General features: G+C 42.6%; 2 protein-coding genes across 3 annotated transcripts in view; both read left to right on the forward strand.

Moving 5' to 3' along the window:
- Positions 1-8,079, forward strand: part of LOC115456712 (P2X purinoceptor 1-like) — a 218,197-nt gene extending 210,118 nt beyond the window's left edge. For both annotated transcript variants that reach the window (XM_030185967.1, XM_030185966.1), the window contains exon 15: positions 7,692-8,079. The gene's annotated coding sequence lies outside the window, so the exon portion shown is untranslated. The remainder of the gene's footprint in view (positions 1-7,691) is intronic.
- The window catches only part of LOC115482377 (P2X purinoceptor 5-like), a 170,615-nt gene that overhangs the window by 11,501 nt on the left and 134,157 nt on the right, over positions 1-24,957 (forward strand). The window contains exon 2 of the mRNA XM_030222124.1: positions 12,808-12,811. Within this exon, the coding sequence (XP_030077984.1) occupies positions 12,808-12,811 (4 nt within the window). The remainder of the gene's footprint in view (positions 1-12,807; positions 12,812-24,957) is intronic.

The following is a 24,957-nucleotide window of genomic DNA, read 5'->3' on the forward strand; positions in this document are numbered from 1 at the left end:
TTTGGGATCTTGGCAGGTACTTGTAGCTTGGATTGGCCACTGTTGGAAACAGGATACTAGGCTTGATGGACCTTCAGTCTGTCCCAGTATGACAACACTTATGTTCTTATGACTTTTCCTCCAGTAACTCATCCAAACCATTTTTAAACCCAGATATGTTAACCACATCCTCCAGCAATGCTTTCCAGAGCTTAACTATTTATTGAGTGAAATATATTTCCTCCTATTTGTTTTAAAAGTATTTCCATGTATCCTCATTGAGTGTCCCCTAGTCTCTGTACTTTTTGAAAGAGTAGAAAATCGATTCGCTTCTACTCATTCCACCACTCAGGATTTTGTAGACCTCAATCATATCTCCCCTCATCCATCTCTTTTCCAAGCTGAAGAACCCTAATCTCTTTAGCCTTTCCTCATATGAGAGGAGTTCCATCCCCTTTATCATATTGGTCGCTCTTCTTTGAATCTTTTCTAATTTCTGCGACCAGAACTGAACACAAGGTGAGGTCGTACCATGGATCGATACAGAGGCATTATAGTATTCTTGGTCATATTTACTATTCCTTTCCTAATAAATCCTAGCATCCCATTTGCTTAAATTTGCATGCTGTTATCTCTTTTCATAGGGGTGGTAAAGCCCCACGCTGCTCCAGTGCTATTTTTAGAGCGCTGTTTCGAACAGCGCAGGGCTTTCGATCATCTGCCCATCAGTGAGGGAGTGTCCTTAAGGAAATCCTGTCTTGTACCACCCACTCCCTCACAGAACCCTATCCACCCAGTGGTCACAAGCCACAGAGAGTCTTCAAGACATCATTCTCCACCACCACTCTACTCAGAGACTCACTGTCCTGGTGGATGGTCCAATCCAATCTGGCAAAAGGTGTCCTCATCCAAATTCCTCAGATTGAAAAGGTACTGACAACAGATGTGTCCAGCCTGGGATGAGGAGCACATGTAGATGGAGTCCACATTCAAGATCTCTGATCCACTCAGGAAACTTCATCAGATAAACTTCCTAGAGCTAAGAGTAATCTAGAATGCTCTAAAGACTTTCAGTTATCAAATCAGGGAATTCTAATTCAGGCAAAACCAAGTTGCAATCAGTGTTCTCTCTAATTTTTGTTGGCCCATGTGCGCATGAAAAACATTTTCTAGGGAATTCCATAAATGGTGCCTAAAGTTAAGTACTAATTCCTTGCCCAACTTTCAGTGCAGAAACGCGTTCTAATGGGTGCTAGGCACCGAAATGGGGCTGAAACTGCAGATTGGTGGTCAGTCAAAAAAAGAGGAGAACCATGCCAAAACATTCCCTGATAAACCCAAAGAAGATAGAATGGAAGGCAAAAGATTATGGTTAATTAAATCGAGGGCAGCGGAGAAGTATAAGGAGATGGCAAGGGCAATCCTGCCTTTATCAAAGTTGGAAAGAATTTAACTAATAACACTAGTAAGCACAGTCTCTGTACTGAAGTGAGTCTTGTATCCAGATTGGCGGGGGTGGAGAACTGAGGTTTTTTTGGCAGTGGAGTGCAATTGGTATCTCCCAGGAGCTATTTATTTATTTTTTATTTTAAAAACTTATAGACCACTTAATTGAATAAGTGGTTTACAAAAGAACATACATAATCATATTATATAGAACTTAACGTACAGACACATTTAAAGAACAGATTTACAGCAGGTTGAGAATGATAGCACTGTTTCTTGGAGAGACTAAGAATAAACAGCTTGCTGTTAAAGAATTGAAAGAACCTTTGCATCTGATGATTTTTTTTGTGCTGATAAAGGAGGGGCCACAGTTATTCAAACTAGGGATCAATATGAAAAGGAAACAATTTGGCAGCTTTCTGATGCTGCATGCTATCAAAAATTGGCTGAAGATCCAATGCCTCAATTAAAAAACATGTATTGCTACTTTGTTGATATTGGCGTTGCAACATGGGATGGTAACCCAGAGAGAAGCTTGTTTCTTGATGGAAGAACATCCTTGCTCTCCCTTTCTCTTTTTAGGAATAATAATTCTTGTAATATCAATGCTTTTCCTGATTTTAAGTTGTAATTCCCAATGATTATATTTGTTTAGTTTGATTGTAACTGCCTTGGACATTTTGCTGGGATTAAGTGGTAAACAAGTTTTTATTGTATTTTATATAAATATATATATATATATATATTTTTTTTTTTTACTGAAGATTCATAAAAATCTGAAAGGCCTACCGGTTGCCCTATAGTTTCAATGTAAAATTCAGTGTTGGAACATTTGTCTACATTTTTGGATCAGTTTTTAGAGCAAGAAACTACAAAGATGCCATCTTATATTCAGGATTCCTCACACGTCACGTATTCTTGAAGAGTTAGGAGAAATTCCAGATTCAACATGGTTAGTCACTTTGGATGTAACATCATTGTATACTACTATATTACAAGATGGAGCATTAGAGACTATTGTAAAGGTGTTGTATAATCTTGACCAATGATTAAGAATCTCTTCAGAATTTTTGCTATATATGTGTCTCGTTTTGAATCTACTGGATTATATGGAGCACTAGTATCTACTTCAGTTCCATTTTGGAAACAATATTTGGATGATATATTTTTTTCTTTGGAATGATTTGAAGGAGGATCTAATACAGTTTAGATAGTGGCAGTAGCACCTCCTTTAAAAGGTTTAAAACCGAACTTTTAAGACCTGGCTATTCATGCAGGTGTTCGGAGCAGTGGCGTAGCCAGACCTGACATTTTGGGTGGGCCCAGAGGTAATATGGGTGGGCACTATGTATATAGGTTTGAATAGTGTTTCTTAGAATACTACAAACTAATGCCTTAGAATGCACTTGATGGGTTTCTAAGCCTGCCCAACTGCTGACCTGCATCAACATAAACCACATACATACTTAATGGAAAAAAACAATATTTTAATATACAATTACATTATGCCATATCTTAAACTTGACCAGACATAAGGCCACTATAATGGATCTTGCAATATAATCAGAGCAATGAAATTTATCTGTTTCCCAGCATCAGCCTTTCCCTTCCCCACCATACTTTCCCGTTGCTAGGTATGAGCCCTACCCTACCCCCCCAGGAAAGCTTAGTGCACACCCACATTATCTCCCTCGTTTGCCGCCAATACCTGCTTTTTTCTGTCTTCCAGACAAGAAGCAAACCAGGAAAAAAACAGTCCCCCCCCCACTTCCAACTGGTGTCATCTAATCAATTCAAACCCGGGCCACTCACTTTTGTAGTCGTCGCGCTCCCTCTTCACTTTGGCCAGCACGTTGAAGAGCGCCCGGATCTCGGGCGTGATGGTGTCGATCTGGATTCCCACTCCGTCCGGGTGGGTCCAGGTGACTCCAGGGCCTTGCATGGTCTCCAGGCTGTCTCCGGTGCACCGCACATGGGTGTAGCTCCAGATGGTGCTGGGCAGGATGGAGGAGGAGGAGGGGGGGGGGGTTGCTGGGGTCGGGCTCTGTCTGCGAGCTCTGCTCCCGGTAGTAGGTGTGGAAGCAGCTGCTCAGCTGCTTCTGTAGGAGGCGGTTGCGGCGCTCCGTGCACCTTGGCCAGGAAGCAGCGGAAGCGCACGTTCAGCGTCTTCAGCAGGTGGATGTCGGAGCCCAGGTCGTGGCGCAGCACAAGGGTAACAGGCAGCTCCGCTCCTCTCTGCCGCGTCCATCCGGCCCTACTAAACAGGAAGTGCATCAGAGGGCCGGATGGACGCGGCAGAGAGGAGCGGAGCTGCCTGTTTGAATGGCAGCGCAGCGCTGCGCGACGAGCGAAGAAAAGAGCGGGGCAAAGCCTGGGGAGAAGAGAAGCACAATTTCAGGGCAGGCACTGACAGGCAACGCTGATCTCTGCCTCCCGGACGGCCGTTCCCCGGAGCCGCGGGAGAAAAGGCAGCGACAGCGATGAAGGATTTGGATGGGTGGGCCTGGAGGGAAAGTGGGTGGGCCTGGGCCCGTCCAGGCCCACCCGTGGCTACGCCCCTGGTTCGGAGTACCAGATACTTAAGTTTTACCAGTTACCCATCTACTTTTCTATCAAACAATGGAGTTGTTTTCCTTTTTTCTTTATGTTTTGTAGTATGTACACTGCTCTGTCCTGTGTAGTCAGTAGAAAGCACTAATAAACTATAAACTATAATGACACTTTGATCTTTTTCTTGAGTGCTGACTCCTAAGGTGAGCCCTAGCATCAGGTAACTCTGATTCGGATTATTTTTCCCAATTTGTATTACTTTGCATTTGTCCACATTTAATTTTATCTGCCATTCAGATGCCCAGTCTTCCAGTTTCCTAATATCTCCCTGCAATTTCTCACAATCCGCATGTGTTTTGACAACTTTGAATAGTTTTGTCATCTGCAAATTTAATCACCTCATTTGTTGTTCCATTTTCCAGATGATTTATAAATATGTTAAATGGCACCAGTGACCAGTCCCAGTACAGATCCCTGTGGCACTCCACTATTCACCTTCCTCCATTCAGAAAAGTGGCCATTTAACCCTACCCTCTGTTTTCTGTCCAATAACCAATTCCTAATCAACAGAAGAACACTGCCTCCTATCCCATGACTTTTTTAAATTTTCTCAGGAGACTCTCCAAAGGAACTTTGTCAAAAGCTTTCTGAAAATCCAGATACACTGCATAAACCAGCTCACCTTTATCCACATATTTATTTATGCCTTCAAAGAAATGAAGCAAATTGAAGAGGCTAAACTTCCCTTGGCCGAATTCATTCTGACTGTGTCCCATTAAACAATGTTTGTCTCTGTGTTCCATAATTTTATTCTTTTTAATAGTTTCCACTGTTTTCCTCAGCTCTGAAGTCAGACTTACTGGTCTATAATTTCCCAGATCACCCTGGAGCCCTTTTTAAAAATCGGTGTTATTGGCCACCCTCCAATCTTCAGGTGCTACGGATGATTTTAATGACTGAATTAGGCCCTGCTGTGCCTTCTAGAAGCTATCTGTTAATGCTGTATGCTGTGGTTTAAGTCTTAGTAACTATGGGGAAAAGGGTAAGGAGACTACTTAATAAGGTTTGCTCTTTTAAATTCAAACTGTCTTTATCAATAAACCTACCTTACCTCTTTTAAATCCCAACCTTTAAATCGCTAAAGCACAGAGTAATCAGATTGCCCTAGTAACCTTTGCAGCTATTCTACCTTCCTCACACTTTAATTAACACCTAATTCAGGTCAGTAGTACTGCTACTTCACTTCCAGGCAAGAACAGAAAGTAACTTTCTTTTAAGACAAAGTTTATGCCCTGCTACTATCCTTTTTAATGCTCTTGGCTATTACAGTTAAGTTCCTGCCTCTAGAAGAAAGTTTCAGTTTAAAATTATGGGGAAAAGGGTTGTACACTATGGAAACTAGTTAATAAAGCTTGCTTCTTTTTTTAAAATGAAGACTGAACTAGGCCCTGCTTTGCCTTCTAGAGGCTAGCTGTTAATGCTGTATGCTGTGGTTCAAGTTTTAGAAACTATGGGGAAAATGGTAGGGAGACTAGTTAATAAAGTTTGCTTTTTTAAATTCTTTCTTTATCAATAAACCTACCTTACCTTTTTTAAACCCAACCTTTAAATCACCAAAGCACAGAGTGTTCACTTACCCAGAGAAATATCCTCTTCTCTCGGTGTAATCTATAGTATAATCTCTTTTTTAAAAAACTTTTTATTTATAATTTCAAACTTTTGCATATCACCATCTTTCTGGGAGATCAAGCAATATCAGAAATGTACTAACAAAAATAATATTGGTTATAATTTGTTTCGCCCACAATACATGTAAAGAGATCCAAGATAAGAGAATTGAAATAAAGAAAAAGAAAAATTCAGGGAAACTGCCCCCAGAATTATCCTTCCAAGACAGCCCATGACAGTGAACATATTGGTCTAAACAATTACATTTACATCCTCCTTAGCTCTAAGAAACTTTTCCATCTGTTTTGGGTCAAAAAAACCTGAAATTGTTTACTCTCAAAAAGAAGTGAACAAACATAAGCAAAACAAAACACAAAAGTGGCTCCAAGGACCTCAACTCGAAAGGCCTTCCACCTCAGCTGTCTCTCTTTTGCTAAATCAGAAAAAATTCTCACTTTAGAACCCAAAAACAGTGTATCCAAATGTCTGAAGGAATGTTTTAAAACTGTATTATGATCTGGCTCAAGAACAAAAGGCACTACCGTTGTAGTTCTCTGTGTAATTACCTCTAAACACAATTCCAAAAATGGAGTAAGATTCATGCCACCTTCCGCTTGATTTTGATCTACCCCCAGTGATTTTCCTGAATTCCAAATATACTGGGATCTTGTTATTGGGGGTAGGGGGGCAATGAAGCCACAAGCATCCTTAGAACCTTCACCAAATGCTTCTTGACCATATCCATTGGAGAAATCAATGGAGGCAGGGAAATTAAGCAGTCTCAAATTATGCTGCCTGATCTGGTTTTCCAGGTTCTTCATCCAACGATGGGTATTGATCTTATCTGTGACAGAGGCTGAATCTTACTTCTCCAAGTTCTGAACTTTATTTTTAAGGAAACCAACTTCTGAGGACTAGTGGAGGTCAATGGGCCTGCATTTGGGTAAGGACAGAATCAGATATTATCCTCTGAACGTTTCTTACTTATAAAGAGGAATGCATGTTTTGAATAGCATCCCAAAGTGACTCATGTCACCATGGCAGGTCATCTACGAGCCCGAATTTCAACCTTGGAAGAAGCCTGGCTCTTCTTGCATCTGTATCTGAAGATCTTTCCTTTGAAGAGGAGCTGGTAATGCCAATGGTTGCACCCATTCTGGACGTTGTTTGCCTGCAGCTCCTGGGGCTGTCCAGCAAGACAATGACCTGCAGCAGAACTACTTCCTGGTTCTGGGAACTCTGCCTTTTTCTCAACGAAGCCCCTTCAATACTGCTGATCTGGGGGTAGATCATCAAAATCAAGCGGAAGGTGGCATGAATCTCACTTCATTTTTGGAATCATCCTTGGTTTTTTTTTTTATTTTGTTGTGTATGTTATTGATTTTATGTATGTTTTATTGTAATCCACTCAGTTGGTTGGATGGGCAGGCTATAAATTTTGTTAAATAAGGGATCTTTTTACAAACCTGTGGGAAAAATGGCCCTGCGCTAGCATTGGGGACCGTTTCTCCCACACGCCAGGGTCCTTTTTACCACATCAGGTAAAAAAGCTCCCAGACACACATAGCCATGCAGTAAGAGAACTCATGCGGTGGGGAGCCCTTACCGCCACCCATTGAGGTGGCGATAAGGGCTCCTGTGCTAACCCGGTGGTAACCGATTACTGCCGGATTATTACTGCACAAGCCATTTCCAGGGGTTTTCTTTTTCCCCCGGAAATGATGCGTGCTTGGGCAGAACTACCGCCAGCGGCCGCGTTGGGCAGGTGGTACTCCTAAAATAGTGAGCGGTAAGCCTACATTGGGCTTACTGCTGCTCTGTAAAAGGGCCCCCTAAATAAATACATACAAAAATAGCCTTCAAAAAATGTTCTAGCAAGGAGCCATTGCTACTGATTTGTTTGCTGTCTCCTGTTTTAAGTGTTAGGCTAGTAGTCGTCTAGGGAAGGCCCTAAGAATAATCTGCTGCCTTGGGGGATAATCAAGGGAAAGATAAACATTTTGCTGACTTTTCCATTAATAGTTTCTGCCTTGTTTTCTTTGTCTTAGGCACACCTCCATGAATTAATGAGCCTTTGTAGCAGCATCTGCCTCTTCCTCTGCTTTCCATTCAGCACTCAGTCTTCCTGGTTACACTCGGGGAAGGGGACGCTATTTACATCAGGATTTTTCATTTATAGTGATCTGTATCCATATTGGTCTAGGTCTTGTTTTTTAGGGGGAGGGAGAGGATGCTTTCTAGAGACTGCAAGGTACTGTGGGATCTGTTGCATGATGTCATGCACAGGCATGTATGGGGTAATTCTATAACAGTGGGTCTATATTTAAGCACCCAGAGGCCACCTGTGTGGGGCTTATTCTATACTTATTCTAACTAGATACATATGCGTGTATGTGCTTAGGTGTGAACACTTATGCCAGCCATAGAACTGTATGTGTCTAAGTAGTAAATATATGCATTATAGTATTCTATAAGGTATGCATGTTAATATGCTCCCCACCCATTCTCTGCCCAGGTTCTACTTATGTATACATCTACCTGTAAAATATGCGTGCGTATTTACAGAATAGTGGAATTTTGGCATTTACACATGTATGTGCAGACATACATGTTATTAAAAATTGTGTGTAATTGGAACATAAATGTTAGCACATACTATATAGAATTGCTCCCTTGATGTCATATACTACAGCATCTATTCATATATTAGTGAATAATTGCAGCCGGTTGTGCTGCTATGTGTAGTGCATTACAGATTTGCTGTGAAAAAGTTACCTAATCTGAATATTTACATATGAGGAATGAGTGTATCAGAGGGGTTTTTTTTAGAGCACGTCTATGACACACCAGGAGCCTAAAATGCATTTTATGATCCTTTTAATTATTTTCAAGAATCTGTTTTGTATAACTAAAATATATTTTCTATCAAAATGTATTTTGTAATAAATTAAATGTAGTTTTCGTACTACTTCAGGTTGCAGTATTATATGTTGGTGTGGTTTTCTGTTCCCCCTCAGTAAACTGTTTGGGGTGAGGACATGACTTTTCTCCCCTCTCCAGAGATGAAGCATGAAATCAAGATGTGCTTTCTCTCTTTATTTTCAATCAATAGCTCATTACTTGTCTGAGGACAAGCAGGACGCGAGGCATATTTTCAAAGCACTTACTTACAAAGTTCCATAGTAACCTATGGAGCTTTGTAAGCCTAAGTGCTTTGAAAATAAGCCAATCTTCACAGGTGGACGATGTCATTTGATGGAGCCCAAGATGAAGAAGTGAGGCTAAAGCTTCAAGAGCAGTCTGAAATACTCTGAGCATGGGCTGAAAGGGCAATTCTATAACTGGGCACCCATATTTACTGGCCACTTGTGTGTGCAAATGTACAGAATACTGTCATGTATTATTTACTTATCTACTTATTTATTAAAAGTTCTTATATAGTGCCTACAAGCTAATAAATGCAATCAAAATGCTGCACAAATAAAAATCCACCCACCTCAAATTGCAAGAACCAGAACCCTCATCACTAATACATCTTCATGTCCTATCCTAACAAAAAACACATTTCATGAATAAACAGGTCTTAAAGGCTTTACAAAAATGATCGTAGTGAGACATCAGATGGAGCTCAAGGAGTAATTTATTCCTCAATAAAGGGGCAGCAACAGAAAATGCATGAACCCTCCAAAGTGCATTCCTAATACCATGCATTAAGGATGCTTCCAAAGCACTCCCTGACCTGACCGAAGAGGGCAATTTGGCACGTAAGGTATTGATTTCTAGGACAAATATAATTAAGCCTCCACATGAAGGGCATAAAAAAAACAAATGTGTTTCAACACACTCATGCCTCAACATATAACCAGTACAGCCTATCCAATAAAGGTTGCATTGATAACCACTTAAAATCAGTCTGATAGCTGCATTTTGAGCAACCTGTAACCGCTGCATCAGTTGTTTCATCATACCCAAATACAATGTGTTACAGTAATCCAAAATATGGGTAGAACAGGCAACTGGACTACCAGTTAAAATAAATCTGAGGGTAATAAAAAAAAGTTTCAACCACTTCAATACTTGTATCTTAAAGAAAAACAATCAAACCAGGGTCATACATAAGTAATGCCACACTGGGAAAAGACCAAGGGTCCATCGAGCCCAGCATCCTGTCCACGACAGCAGCCAATCCAGGCCAAGGGCACCTGGCAAGCTTCCCAAACGTACAAACATTCTATACATGTTATTCCTGGAATTGTGGATTTTTCCCAAGTCTATTTAGTAGCAGTTTATGGACTTGTCCTTTAGGAAACCGTCTAACCCCTTTTTAAACTCTGCCAAGCTAACCGCCTTCACCACGTTCTCCGGCAACAAGTTCCAGAGTTTAATTTCGCGTTGGGTGAAGAAAACTTTTCTCCGATTTGTTTTAAATTTACTACACTGTAGTTTCATTGCATGCCCCCTAGTCCTAGTATTTTTGAAAAGCGTGAACAGACGCTTCACATCCACCTGTTCCACTCCACTCATTATTTTATATACCTCTATCATATCTCCCCTCAGCCATCTCTTCTCCAAGCTGAAAAGCCCTAGCCTCCTTAGTCTTTCTTCATAGGGAAGTCATCCCATCCCTGCTATCATTTTAGTCGCCCTTCGCTGCACCTTTTCCAATTCCACTATATCTTTCTTGAGATGCGGCGACCAGAATTGAACACAATACTCAAGGTGCGGTCGCAACATGGAGCGATATAATGGCTACAACTGCACCCTGTGTATCTTGCCTACCATGGCACCCCACCCCAACCCCCACCAGAGTATCCATACCTCTAGCCTTCCAAAGCACTCGATTGCTCTGCTTCTGCTGCTTCCAATACCAAGATGGCCACCGATACCTCCTGTCTCATGAAGCTGCCAAGTGAAATCCCAGCAGCCATTTTAGCTGAGGAACTTGTGGGGGCAAGAGCGACCGGGGATTGCTGTTGCCTAGAAGAAGCCACTAGACCACCAGGCTGTTTAAAGCAAAGCTAGGCCTGGGGAGGGCCTTCAGGTTGCGAGAGATTGGAGGGGTTTGGGTTTGATGGAGTGTTGGCCAACAGGGTGACCATTTCAGGTTTATATAGGGCCCTTCACTACCTGAGGCCGGCTAAGAAGCATGGACTTTTACAACAAGATGGTAGCATGAAGTAACATCCCCAATAGGGTTGTTGAATTTCCCTTGATTGGTGAAGGGTATTCTGGGGGTGGTTCATGATGCTATCGGGAATGTCAATTTAGGATTATTCATATAGCATATTTTCTCCCCAGAGGACTTTTAAGGCTGGGATTGTTGCCTCACCCAATTATGCAAAGTGCGGAACAACGGAAGGGACCTTATTTCATATGCTCTGGACCTGTCCCAGAATTGCCTCCTTTTGGGAGGGCATATCTGTATATCTCAGCTGCCTGTTAGTTTCTCAAATTATACTTTCTTTTGTCCATTGGATACTACATGGGGAGTGAGATATAGGAGTACGCGGCAGGGGGCCCAAATTGTTCCTTCGTAAGGCAGTTTTGATGGGGAAGAAGTGTATTCTCCAGCAATGGGTGGTCCCTGGCAGTCCATCACACTGGCAACAAAGAAATCAGCTACATACTCTTATGCTGTGGGAAGCTAGAGAGGCACATCTTACATGCAAGTGCTCTAAGTGTTTCTTGGTGATATGGTTTGCCTATGTTCAGTTTCTTAACCCAACAATTAGGAGTATGGTTCTCAACAAGTTAAGAACACAAAGAAAAACCTTTGCAAAACACAAGCAAAAACAGTAAAGATAACAAAGAGAAGTCCCCAAGTCAATCGTGGTGACGTATAATACTTTTTTTTATTGACTTGGGGACTTCTCTTTGTTATCTTTACTGTTTTTGCTTGTGTTTGTGGCTGAGGGATAAGTAAATCCCGTTAATGAAGTTTCACTATGCAGTAAGGTTTAACTTGTTGAGACTGCAAAACAGCAAAGGTGACAATGGGAAGTCCCGAAGTCAATCGTGGTGACGTATAATACTTTTTTTATTGACTTCGGGACTTCTCTTTGTCACCTTTGCTGTTTTGCAGTCTCAACAAGTTAAACCTTACTGCATAGTGAAACTTCATTAACGGGCTTTACTTATCCCTCAGCCACACTTCTATTAGGTTTTTCAACTGTGGGAGGGAGGCAGGTTAGTGTAGGGAAGGGGAGGGTGGAGAGGGATAGCAGAGGTTTGGGGGAATTTTGGTGGGAGGGTGGGTTGGGAAAGTTTGCAGGGGGAAGCTATAAGAGCAGATGACTTCCTCCCGTTTTCATGGTGGGATCATATTTGGGGGAGAGGGAAATAGTAACAATACAAAAGAAATAAAGCACAAGTGTATTTTGCAAGTTTCAAGGATGCTGTTACCTTATAAGTGATTTGTGTTGCCCGTTTACTCTCTAATTGAAATGTTGTTAATATGTTTGATTGCTTGGATTAATATATCCTTGCTGTATGCATTTTCCAATAAATATATTTAAATTAAATCTAATAAGTACTAAAATTGATTTTGAAAATGCATTCAAGGGCTCCTGGATCCTAACATACTAGAAACCTTACTATTCATCCTTGTATCGAGACTTTAAGCCAGTAGAGGGTGATAATAGACTACCTAAAAGCCTTTGGAAAAATACAATTCTTAACGCTATTCATTCTTTTCACCATCTATGTCTGTTTTTCTGTCAATCAATCTCATGACTGGACTGACAATACAATGTATTTATCTGTTATTGATATTTCCTTACTCTAGAGGAGGAACAAAACTAGGAGTGAATTATAAAAAGTATTTGAATAAAGTGGATATTGACTGAGTGTCTTGTTTGATGATGTTGATGCCACTGGTCTGTAATTAGTGAGTTCACTGATCTTTCTGGTGGTGTCTTTAGGGATTGGAGTACGATGTTGCCCTTGTCAGAAGGGAAATGGCCTTTCAAGAACATGTATTCTATGTGTTCAGTTAAGCATTTGATGAACAATCTGGTGGGTTTTCTATCATGTAGTTTGGGCAGCTGTCTAGTAGGCAATTGGCATATGCATGTTTTGTCAGAAGTGCTTTAGCTAAGCTGGTTGTTGATATCTGTCTGCCTTGATGTGGTCCTTAATGATTTCACATTCTTGTTTGTGTTGCAGCTAGGTTTGATCTTATTTTTATTGTTTTATTAGGAATCTGAACTCAGATTAGTTTATTATGAGATATAAATAAACATCCAAATATAATTTTTACATTCATGTTGCTATTCTACCACTCCAAGTGCTGATTGTATCACTCCCAGCCAAACAGAGAATCAGCCCCATTGAAGAGGCTGGTGCTGGTGCAAACAGCAATTCTTTTGAAGCAGCTCCTGATGAAGCGTCCAGTGAAACAGGCAGCTGAATTGTGCAGATGAGAATAGCTTCAAAGATAACTGTTGAGAAATAGAGACTTACCACCCAGGAATGCCAAAAGATCATCCCACACATTCCTTGATCTGCACTTCCCTAACTGCAAAGGTCTAAAATACAAAGTAATGCACGCTTCAAACTTCACCTACTTAAGCACACAGTTATGGAACGCACTGCCGCGCAACTTAAAAATGACCTACAAACTAACGAACTTCCGCAAACTACTGAAGACCCATCTCTTCAGCAAGGCTTACCACAAAGATCAACCAATGTGAATATAAATAAATCTCCACACGTAGTTAGAAATGTCTTATAATATCTGTTTCTCATACTACTATCATGTCTTATCATTATCATGTTACCAAAAATTTTCTGTAACACTAAATGCCTATTTTTCTATTATATTTCCACTATCCATGATGTTTTGTAAGCCACATTGAGCCTGCAAAGAGGTGGGAAAATGTGGGATACAAATGCAATAAATAAATAAATAAATAAATGTTTGCACTACATTTATATAGCATTAAAAACATCTTGGACTAAATAATATGTACTTCTGTGGACATTGTATATGAACTGAGTCATTGAACTCTATATTTGGAATGTAAAGAATAGAAAAAAAAGTAAAAAAGACAAGGGTGTCACCTTTAAACTAAAGGAGGGAAAGTTTTTTAGACTAAGGATGTGTCAGTTGTGAGGCTACAAGCTGTGTAAGTCACTGAAGTGTTTTCCTCCATTTAGGTGGTGAGTCAGTGTGAGTGGATAAGAGTGCATTTGAATCAGAATTTTATATAAAAACATTGGATTGTATCACTCCTACACTACTAAATTCCAACCAACTTTCACTCTTTTCTTTCTTTTGAAACTTACCAAAAAGTGGGTTGCCAATCAACTAAGCTCTCATTTAGACTCTGTCAACAAGTACTGATCAGCTTATAGTGTCAGTAGAAATATGATATTACAATAAAATGAAGTTTATGTATTAGAAAATAATTTAAGAAATGTATTGCTTTTGATTGTAATTTTTCAGAGCATAATTCTTGCATTCAGTAACATCAATGGGCTTTTTTTTATTCTGGATTGTACATCAGGCTGCATTAATACCCATAGTGTTGACAAGTGTCTGGACTACTTTACCCTACTTTGGTAAGAATCTATATCATGTTTGTCCTTAATCAGTTTTATAACTAAATACAAAACAAGAAACATCTTAATGCAACTTTCTCTTGTTACTTGTGCACAGTTTGGGTAAGCATAAAAAGCTGGTAATCATGATTTAATTTTTTACACGTTCTCACAAAGTTCCTGTCTCAGAGGATACTTAACTACATCTGCATTGTCTTGGGAACCTAAACGTGCCAGACTTGTTGAGAATCCTTGTTACAATGGCTCTCCCAATGGGCTGATGCTCAGACGCAAACACAGGCGCTAGAAGCCATTAGTGCTGGACTGGCACCCACATCAGTGAATGCAGAAAGCTCAGAGGCTCTAGCATAGGAACAGGGCCAGCTCAAGGGACCATGGCACCCTGAGCAAACTTTTAGCTTGGTGCTCCCCACTGGCACGCCCCTCCCTCAAGCCATCCCTCCCCCTCCAGCCTACCTTTAAAAGCAGTTTCCCCTCCTTAATACTGACAACATTTTACCTGCTACCTGCATGGGCCCCTGCATCTTACCTCTGCTGTGCCCTGCCCCTTCAACATGACTTCCTGTTTCCATAAGGATGTGGCAGAAGGAAGACGCCGGGGCTCTAATGTGGGTAGCATTAGGTGAAACACTGTGTCTGGGGGGGGGGGGCAGGGGCGTAGCCAGACAGCAGATTTTGGGTGGGTCAAGGCAAGAAGTAGGTGGGCACCAAATGTTCTCTCCCCCACCCCAAAAATATATCTCAGCTGGTGGGAAAATGCTTCTCTCCAGTCTCTACCTTGGTAGTTTGCAGCAGGCATGCGCTGAAAACTGAGCGTGTGAAGGTGCCAGTATTGGGGAGAGCAGCATTTTCATTACCATGTGCTACTATTGGATGGGCCTGAGCCCTAAGTGGGTGGGCCCCGGCCCACCCAGGCCCACATGTGGCTACGCCACTGGGGGGGGGGGGCTACCATTAAAGGTAGACAGGGGAAGGTGGCCTGAGACAAAAAGAGGAAAGGAGTTGTTAGCTCTTTTTTTTCCCTGCACGCGCAATGCTGCAAGTAAGCTCTGGGCCAGCTTAATGTATAAGGCCAGTGACATCACAGGCTCAGGTGTTTGGCACCCTTTTATCTCCAGTGCCCTGGGCCAGAGCCTCACCTGGTCCATGCTAATGTGGTCAAACGGATGTTAATGAGGTCATTTCCTATTCCCTCCCAATACTCAAAGAATAGCACACAAAACAAAGCTGTCCTTACCGCTGAAAAAATAACACCAGTTTGGAGCAGGCGTTAGGGTGTGTGAAGAGTAAATTTCTCACAATTCTTAAACCCGAAAGTGAAAGCACACATTGGCGCCTGTTTCCTGCATTTAAATATAAGCCAAGTAAAAAAACATTTTTTTGAAAAGCTTATATTTAAAGGCGCAGAAGACATCAATGTATGCTTCATGTTTGCCTGGTACATGTGCACAGGAGCTGGGCTTACTGCAAAACTCTTCTGCGCATGTGCCAAGCACGTCCCCCTCCTTGTTTTCACATTGACAGCGCACATATGATTTGCATACCACTTCCTTTGAGCATTGATGAGCTAATTTTCTGCGCTGTTCCGGTAGTATTGTTTGTGCGCTGTTAGCTTACCACAGCAGTTCTGAGCATTGACCCACCAGTTAGCCTGTGCTTGCAGTTCCTGGGACTGGAGGGTAATAATCGCCTGTGGGTTTAGCAGAGAGCTGCCGACTGCAAACTCTGACAATCCCAAGTGGGCCTCATTGGTTCACACTCAGACAACCAAAATTTAGTTTTCAGTTTTGGTTTTGAGAGGCAATAATTTTCAGCTGATAGATGGTTTTGGTGGCAGTTTCATAGTAACATTGTAAATGACAGAAGATAAAAACCTGAACAGTCCATCCAGTCTGCCCAACAAGATAAACTCATTTTACAGGGTATGTGATACTTTATATGTATACCCAAGTTTGATTTGTCCCTGCCTTTCTCAGGGCACAGACCGTAAAAGTCTGCTCAGCACTGTTCCTGTACTAAAAGTTCTGAAGCTAACATCGAATGATCCCCTTAAAATATACACTCCAGCCCATCCATATCTATTCAGCCATGATCAGGGTGCAGACCATAGAAGTCCACCCAGCACTGGTTTTACTCTCCAATTACTGGCATCGCCACCCAATCTCCGCTTTCGTAGATCCATTCCTTCTAAACAATAAACAATTTCTGTCAGCCTCTACCCCCCCCCCCCCCCCCCCCATCAACTTCTGGCTGGTCCTACATAATCCAGCTGGAGAAGGACAAAGTAGGGACTATGAGAAGTCCCAGAAGTTCAACCAAGGGAATGCCTCCAACATCAGGTATCTAGGAAGAACCTAATGGGGTTTCTCCACCCACTCTAGATACATTGCATATAATGGAGACAGCACCTACAAATATATCTCATGCATATTCATTAAAGAATATCTTAAAAACCCAACTGCCCGGGGAAGTCAAACTGATCTGCCCAACAAGCGAAAGAAAATTACAAAAGCTATCATGAAGTGGATAAGGAATGATATCCAAGGACGAGCCAGCCAAGCCCCAAGATCGGCAGCTGGGATCTATCTATCCTGAGCACGAGTTATGTACCAGTTCCTAATGTTCATTCAAAACGCTGCAATGTCCCACTCGCTCCCTGCCCTGTACGACACGCCTCGGTTGTTGCTGCTGCCGCTGCCCGGCAGAAAAAACCCTCAGCCTCAGCCCAAGGAAATGAATGACACAGCCCTATTAGCAGAGATCCCACCCCCTCCCCCTAGGCAAAGCGCCGAGCGCGGACGACCAATCGGGCCAAGCCTAAGACAGGAGCCGGGCGGGAGCTGCTGCTGTCCCTCTGCTACTGCGCCGCGGAGGGGGAAAGCGGGCGGGAGCCTCCTGTTCTACACAACAGTGTTGGGCACGCTCGCAAAATCAAGCAGATCGAGAAAAGGGAGCGCGAGAAGCGGCGCGCGCAGCAGCAGCAGTTCCGGCCACCGGTGGCTCGCGCCCACCCTCCCAGGTGAGTGACCTTCTGCGGCTTCTCTTTTCTTTACGCCTGGTGACGTGGGAGGGATTTCTAATGATGAACCCCTTGATGGGGAGGAAAATGGGGGGGGGGGGGATGGGAACCAGGAGAAACCCCCCCCCCCTCCTCCTCCTCCCGAAAGGCGTCTCAGTGCTTCTGACAGTTATTCTTCTCAGTGTGAAAGAAGGAATTTGCCGGGCACGGGGACAGGCTGGAGCTGCCGCACTCCCTCATCCCGCTGCACTGCAGTCTGTCTGCCCCAAAACTTGCACGGAGGAGAGGGAGGGGGCACCGGTCGGCCTCCCACCCCCACCTCTCGCCCACTGCAGCTTGCTTCAGAGGCTTTGGGCTGTCAGCTTGGGACAGTACCGGCTGATCCCTACACTTTCATTTGCCGTTTATTCACTTGCAGTAAGTAGTTTGCTAGTGTTATATATTTTATTGTAGCTTTCTGCGCTGAGATGGAAAAGAAAATCCCATTTATACATCTGGCCGTACAGAAAATATGCACATAATAATGGTGGTGTTAAGAATCGAGTAGTTTGAGGAGTGAGCGATTATTATTATTATTAGCATTTGTATAGCGCTACCAGACGCATGCAGCGCTGATACCCTCTTGCTAAAAATGAAAGGGAAAGTCTCCCACTTCCCCGGTCCCATCAAATCCTCATCCTTTATAGAAATGAATTCTTTACTAGGGAACCGTACTTGTAAATTTTCTTTGTGGTTTTCTAGGGGAAGCGAAATGGGGTTTTCCCTTGGAGGTATACTGCAACCTTTTGTTTGCACCAGGGTGCCCTGGAGCAGAGAACTGAAAATACCTCTCTGTATCATCCGAAGTGGTTTGTTTTTCAGTGGCACAAAGCAAAAGACTGCGGTTGTACAGGACAATATTTGATATTAACTCTGGCTCGCACCCATCGTCAAGTGTTTGGATTAGTGTGAAGAGAGAGTCATTGTTTACGATTCTAACTGTTTCGCTGTTGATATTTTGACCGTTGCTGGGTGTGTAATTCTGTTCTTCATTGAAATGTTTGATAGCATTTTTTTTCTTCCACGCCATGCAGTCTTTTGGCACTTAAATGATTTTCTGTTTGATTTTGTACAGTAGCAGGCTTTTGTATGAAATCCATGGCCGGTAACCGAACTGTGATGAAGTATTTTGAGTTTGCAATAACATAATGTGCCTCTTCCATATGTACAATCTGCAAGCATGCACATGCACTTCATTATATATACAAAGAGGAAATGAGACAGCAGTGGAGACTGCTAGAAAATTCCAAGTTCTGTAGATATAGCTTAGCAGCACTTCGTGAAACAATAGGTTTTTTTTTAATGTGGGTGTGCAAATTGCTTGCAGAAACCTGGAACTTTTATTGATCTTAGTTAAAAAAAAAAAATCCAAAGTTAAATTGCTCCAGTTCACTAACAAATTGTGCTAGGTATATATGCCAAGATGTTTTGACTTATCAAATTTAGGAGCCCTCTTACTAACGCTTATTACGCACTAATGCACATTAGCGTGTGCTAAATGTGGCACAGCTTATTTTGGGCCGTGCGGGACTTACCCCTGTATTCTATAAATGGTGACTAAAGTTGCGTGCGCAAATCAGCGCATGTAGCCAATTTGCGCACGCAACTTAATTGCTTAACAAGTCACTCAACACCAATAATTGACAGCTAACAATCAATTATTGGCATTAATTGGCCTTAATTAGCATTTACGCATAGATTGTATTCTATAATGATGCACGCATAAATCCTATCGTGTGTAACTTTGGGGGACATGGCTATGGGTGTTCCAAAATTTTATGCACGTAAATACAGAATTCAGCTGAACCGCGCCTAATTTAGGTGCCGACATTTACACCTGCTTTGAGCAGGGTGTAATTCCCATCGCCTGAAGTTGGGTGTGGGTTATTCCCTGAGCGCTATTCTGTACATCTATGCAGCAACTCATACCCATTGAACCTGACTTACCCACAGCCCTGAATAAACTGATTACCTGTTTAACATCAATTCAAGAATGGGCTAAATACAACAAACTTTGATTGAACCCAAGTAAAACTGAGCTTCTATGGGTCCCTAACACAAATGGGGACATACCTGACATCAAAATCTCTTTTGGGAAGTATAAACTCCCCCTCATATCACAAGTCAGGAACCTTGGATTACAGCTCAATTCAACACTTACTCTGATCTCCCAAATCCAAGCAACCTTCAAGAGCAGCTTCTATCACTTGCGACAACTACACTGCCTGTCTCCTTACATTGAGAAGGCAAGTCTTGTTTCAATTGTGCATGCCATGATAACATCAAGACTGGATTACTGTAATGCACTGTACACTGGTCTGACTACAAAGGGTCTGCACTAGCTCCAATTGATTTAGAATGCTGCAGCAGGCCTAATGAAAGGTTGTAAGTGATGTGGCAGCGTTGTAGTTTTGCAAAAATTTCACTGGTTACCAGTACAATACAGAGCCAAATTTAAAAAACTCTCTTGACCTTCAAGACCCTTAAAGGAAATGGCCCAGAGTACTTGATCTCCCTGTACATATATGGTTACCATATTTTGTCCCCCAAAAAGAAGGACACATGCCCTGCCCCCTTTCACATCCTGCTCCGCCCCTGTCACATTTTCCCGCCCCCCCGTCACTCTCCCTTCCCGTCACCCCCATCCCCTTACCTTACTACTGCCCTGGTGGTCTAGTGACCTCTTCGGGGCAGGAAAGAGCCCCCTCTTTCCTGCCCGGAGCGCGGCTCTGCATGCATCCTTCCTGTTCGTGATCTCGGCGCCGATTCAAAATGGCCGCCAAGAGTCAAAGTCTCGCAAGGTCACTTCAACTCTCGACGGCCATTTTGAATCGGCATGCAGCGCAGTGTTCCGGGCAGGAAGGAGGGGGCTCTTTCCTGCCCCGAAGGCAGAAGAGGTCACTAGACCACCAGGGCAGTAGTAAGTAAGGGGAGGGGAGGCTAGCAGTCTGCCTGTTTGTCCGGATTTCTGGACAAACGGGCAGGCTGGTGGGCAGGACGGCCCGCCCGCCAGCCTGTCCGTTTGTCCAGAAATCCAGACAAACGGGCAGATTGGCAAAACCCACCCGGTTGCCTGGACATGTCCTCAAAAAGAGGACATGTCCGGGTAAATCCGGACATATGGTAACCCTATCTACACACCTTCAAGGTCACTAAGGTCCTCCCATAGAGTTTCCCTAGCCACACACTCTCCAAAGGACATCACACAATGTGATACCCACAAGTGAGCTTTCTCCGGAGTAGCCCCCACACTCTGGAATGCACTGCCTGAAAGGCTCCGCTTAACACAAGACTATCTCTACTTCAGGAAGCAGGTGAAAGCTTGACTCTTCAACTAGGCCTTTAACAGAAGAAGTAAATGACACTGGCATTACATATTGTAACAGGACATGTTTATCCACTTCTACTGTAGTCCAGATAACATTCAAGCACCTTTCTGACCTCATTTGCAACTCCCTTTAACTAGCCCCTTATTTTCTCACTCCTGTTACTCTGTCTTATCTATCTATAAGTTCCATCTTTGCTTACACCCTATGCTGTCTATTAAAATATTTTATTGTTTATTGTGTTGGCATTGTAATGTACATACTATGCCATATCTCCCACCGTACCCTCCTCTCTCTATCACCTGTCTCTACCTACCTACCCATCCATTTACTACCCATCCATCCTTCTATTATGTGTTACTTAATTTCCTACTTTACCTGACAAAATTCTGTGTTACTTATTACTATGTAAGCCGCATTGAGCCTGCTTTTAGTGGGAAAGTGCGGGATACAAATATAATAAATATCTTGTATTGTTTGAATATTTTTACTCCTGTAATTGTCTACTGCTTATGTTTGACTTAGTCTTGCTGTACAACACCTTGAGTAAATTCCTTCAAAAAGACGGTACATAAATGCTAATAAATAAAGGAAGGTCATGTACCCCTTATAGAATAGCACTCAGTGCGTTAACATTTTGGTGCTGATTTTTAGGCGCTACTTATAGAATTTACCCCTTCATCTGTGCTAAGCTTTAGTAAAAGGGCTCCTTAGGACTGAAGTTATCAATGTGGGCTAATATTGTCGGATTATTTTAGCACAGGGTCTCATTACATGTAAAATAATCCGATTTAGCAATAGCCCATATTGATAGCTTCCCCCCCCCCCCCTTAGAGCTTTTGTGTGTGCAAAGAATTAAAATATGTACTTGTTTTCATCATGGTCCTACATATTGATGTACTTTTTCTGTATCAAAAACTTTCTTCCTGGATACATCCTATAGCCCAAAATAAAACATCATTGGTTATATTGCTCATTTAAAAGAAATTCAGTGAAACTGTAGTCCACATAACAATTGTGTTAACATGTTGGATGCTGCTTTGCCATAAGGACTCCCCAGACCTCTGGGATGGGAGTGCTGGGAAGGGTGAGGAGACCACTAGTAGCAACAGCTGTTGGCCAAGCAGAAGGAACTGGGGGGAAAAAGTGTTGTTTCTGATCTTCACTCCCCCCCTCACCCATTGACCTTGCAGCAGGATGTGTATCACTAGGGTGTGAAACAGTTTGCTGTCAATGGTTGGGCTGTAGTGGGAGCAGGTGCTATAAAATGAAGGAAAGACTTCAGAAATAAAAGATTTACTTAGGGCCCTGTTTACTAATGATAGAGACACCCATATATTGGGCTCTAAATGTGCCGTGGTTCTTCCAGTTTGCATCTTTCACATGGAGTTATCTTTTGTTTAAGATGTTTAATACCTGAACAAAATAAGCAGAACTTTCTATGACTTCTTTCTTACCTTGCTTTTATGAGGAAAGGCTAAAGTGGAAGGGCTCTTCAGCTTGGAGAAAAGGTGGCTGAGAGGAGCTATGATAGAGGTCTATAAAATAATGAGTGGAGTGGAACGGGTAGATGTCAATCGCTTGTTTCCTCTTTCCAAAAATACTAGGACTAGGGGGCACGCAATGAAGCTACAAAGTAGTACATTTAAAACAAATTGGAAAAAATGTTTCTTCACTTAACGTATAATTAAACTCTGGAATTTGTTGCCAGAGAACGTAGTAAGCTTAGCGGGGTTTAAAAAAGATTTGGGTGGCTTCCTAAAGGAAGAGTCCATAGACTATTATTAAAATGGTTTTGGGTGAAAATCTACTGCTTATTTCTAGGATAAGCATATGTATTATACTTTTTTGGGATCTTGCCAGGTACTTGTAACCTAGATTAGCCACTATTGGAAACAGGATGCTGGACTTGATGGCCTTCAATCTGTCCCAGTATGGCAGTACTTATGTACTTAAGATCGCTGTCCCCTGGATTCTATAAATGGCGACTAAACTTTCACGCACAAATCAGTACGCTTAGCTGATATGTGGATGGAACTTAATTGCTAATAAGCCAAATCAGTGAGGGATGTAAAGAACTACTCATAAAGAAACTACAGACTGCTCAAAACACAGCAGCCAGGCTTATATTTGGAAAATCGCGATTCCACAGTGCCAAACCCCTACGAGAAAACTGCACTGGCTCCCAATCAAAGAACGTATTATTTTCAAAATCTGCACCCTGGTCCACAAGATTATCTATGGCGAAGTCCCGAGTTATATGGCTGATCTCATAGACCTACCAACCAGAAACACAGTTAGAACATCACGAACATACCTAAATTTTCATCACCCTAGCTGCAAGGGACTCAAGTACAAATCAATTTACGGATCCAGCTTGTCCTATATAAGCATGCCTATATAAGACTGATAGGGATGGGCTGGAGTGTAAATTTTAAGGGGCTTCGATGTTAGCTTCAGAACTTAGTACAAGAACAGTACTGGGCAGACCTCTACAGTCTGTGCCCTGAGAAAGGCAAGGACAAATCAAACTCGGGTATACATATAAAGTATCTTGTTGGGCAGACTGGATGGACCGTACAATTAAAATTAAACGCGAAGAAATGCAAAGTGATGCACTTAGGGAATAGAAATCCTCGGGAGACGTATGTGTTAGGCGGGGAGAGTCTGATAGGAACGGACGGGGAGAGGGATCTTGGGGTGATAGTATCTGAGGATCTGAAGGCGACAAAACAGTGTGACAAGGCGGTGGCCGTAGCTAGAAGGTTGTTAGGCTGTCTAGAGAGAGGTGTGACAAGCAGAAGAAAGGGGGTGTTGATGCCCCTGTATAAGTCGTTGGTGAGGCCCCACCTAGAGTATTGTGTTCAGTTTTGGAGGCCGTACCTTGCGAAGGATGTAAAAAGAATTGAAGCGGTGCAAAGAAAAGCTACGAGAATGGTAAGGGATTTGCGTTACAAAATGTATGAGGAGAGACTTGATGACCTGAACATGTATACTCTGGAAGAAAGGAGAAACAGGGGTGATATGATACAGACGTTCAAATATTTGAAAAGTATTAATCCCCAAACAAACCTTTTCCGGAGATGCGAAGGAGGTAGAACGAGAGGACATGAAATGAGATTGAAGGGGGGCAGACTCAAGAAAAATGTCATAGTAACATAGTAGATGACGGCAGAAAAAGACCTGCACGGTCCATCTAGTCTGCCCACGATAAACTCATATGTGTATACCTTACCTTAATTTGTACCTGTCTTTTTGAGGGCACAGACCGTATAAAGTCTGTCCAGCAGTATTTCCCGCCTCCCAACCACCAGTCCCGCCTCCCATCACCGGCTCTGGCACAGACCCCGTATAAGTCTGCCAGGAAGTATTTTTTCACGGAGAGAGTAGTGGATGCTTGGAATGCCCTACCGCGGGAGGTGGTGGAAATGAAAACGGTAACAGAATTCAAGCACGTGTGGGATAAACATAAAGGAATCCTGTTCGGAAGGAATAGATCCTAAGGACCTTAGCCAAGATTGGGTGGCACAGCCGGTGGCGGGAGGCGGGGACAGTGCTGGACAGACTTATACGGTCAGTGCCAGAGCCGGTGGTGGGAGGCGGGGCTGGTGGTTGGGAGGTGGGGATAGTGCTGGGCAGACTTACATGGTCTGTGCCCTGAAAAGGACAGGTACAAATCAAGGTAAAGTATACACAAAAAGTAGCACATATGAGTTTATCTTGTTGGGCAGACTGGATGGACCATGCAGGTCTTTTTCTGCCGTCATCTACTATGTTACTATGTACAGGTCTTTATCTGTCTTCATTTACTATGCTACTATGTTAATCTGGCCCTGTATGTATATGTCTGTCTCCTTTTAGTAACTTTTGCGTTTAGTGTTCTAGCCACATCAGATTTTCAGGAGGGGGGTAGGTTATTCAGATTCATGGCACACATTCATTTCTTGGAAAGTAGACCCCCTTTAGATTTGAGTGGATTGTCCCTGTTTTCATTTGTATCACTTCTGTTTGTTGGTATTAGAGACAGTCCAGGTTACATTTGTTTTGCCACTTGTCACCCTGGGTATTTAAATGCCAGAGGCTGTATCACTGCAGCCAAGCATGGGCTAATGTTGGCAATGGAAGTGCCCCAGTGTAACAAACTTGGGAACCTCTTTCTTGAAAATACAATAATGCAGAAGTTACCCTGTATTATTTTCCATAAAAACCCACTTTCTTATTATATGTACTTATATATCACCATGCAGAAACCGACTGAACATCTGACGCATTCCTCTTTACTTTGTCCTGATCTGATATAGGTCTCACTCTCCGCCCCAATGGTGCTCATGTGAATTCCAGTTCAAAATACAAGGTCTTCAGCATCTT

This window comes from Microcaecilia unicolor, chromosome 13 (genome assembly GCF_901765095.1).
Source record: "Microcaecilia unicolor chromosome 13, aMicUni1.1, whole genome shotgun sequence".
Lineage (NCBI taxonomy): Eukaryota > Metazoa > Chordata > Amphibia > Gymnophiona > Siphonopidae > Microcaecilia > Microcaecilia unicolor.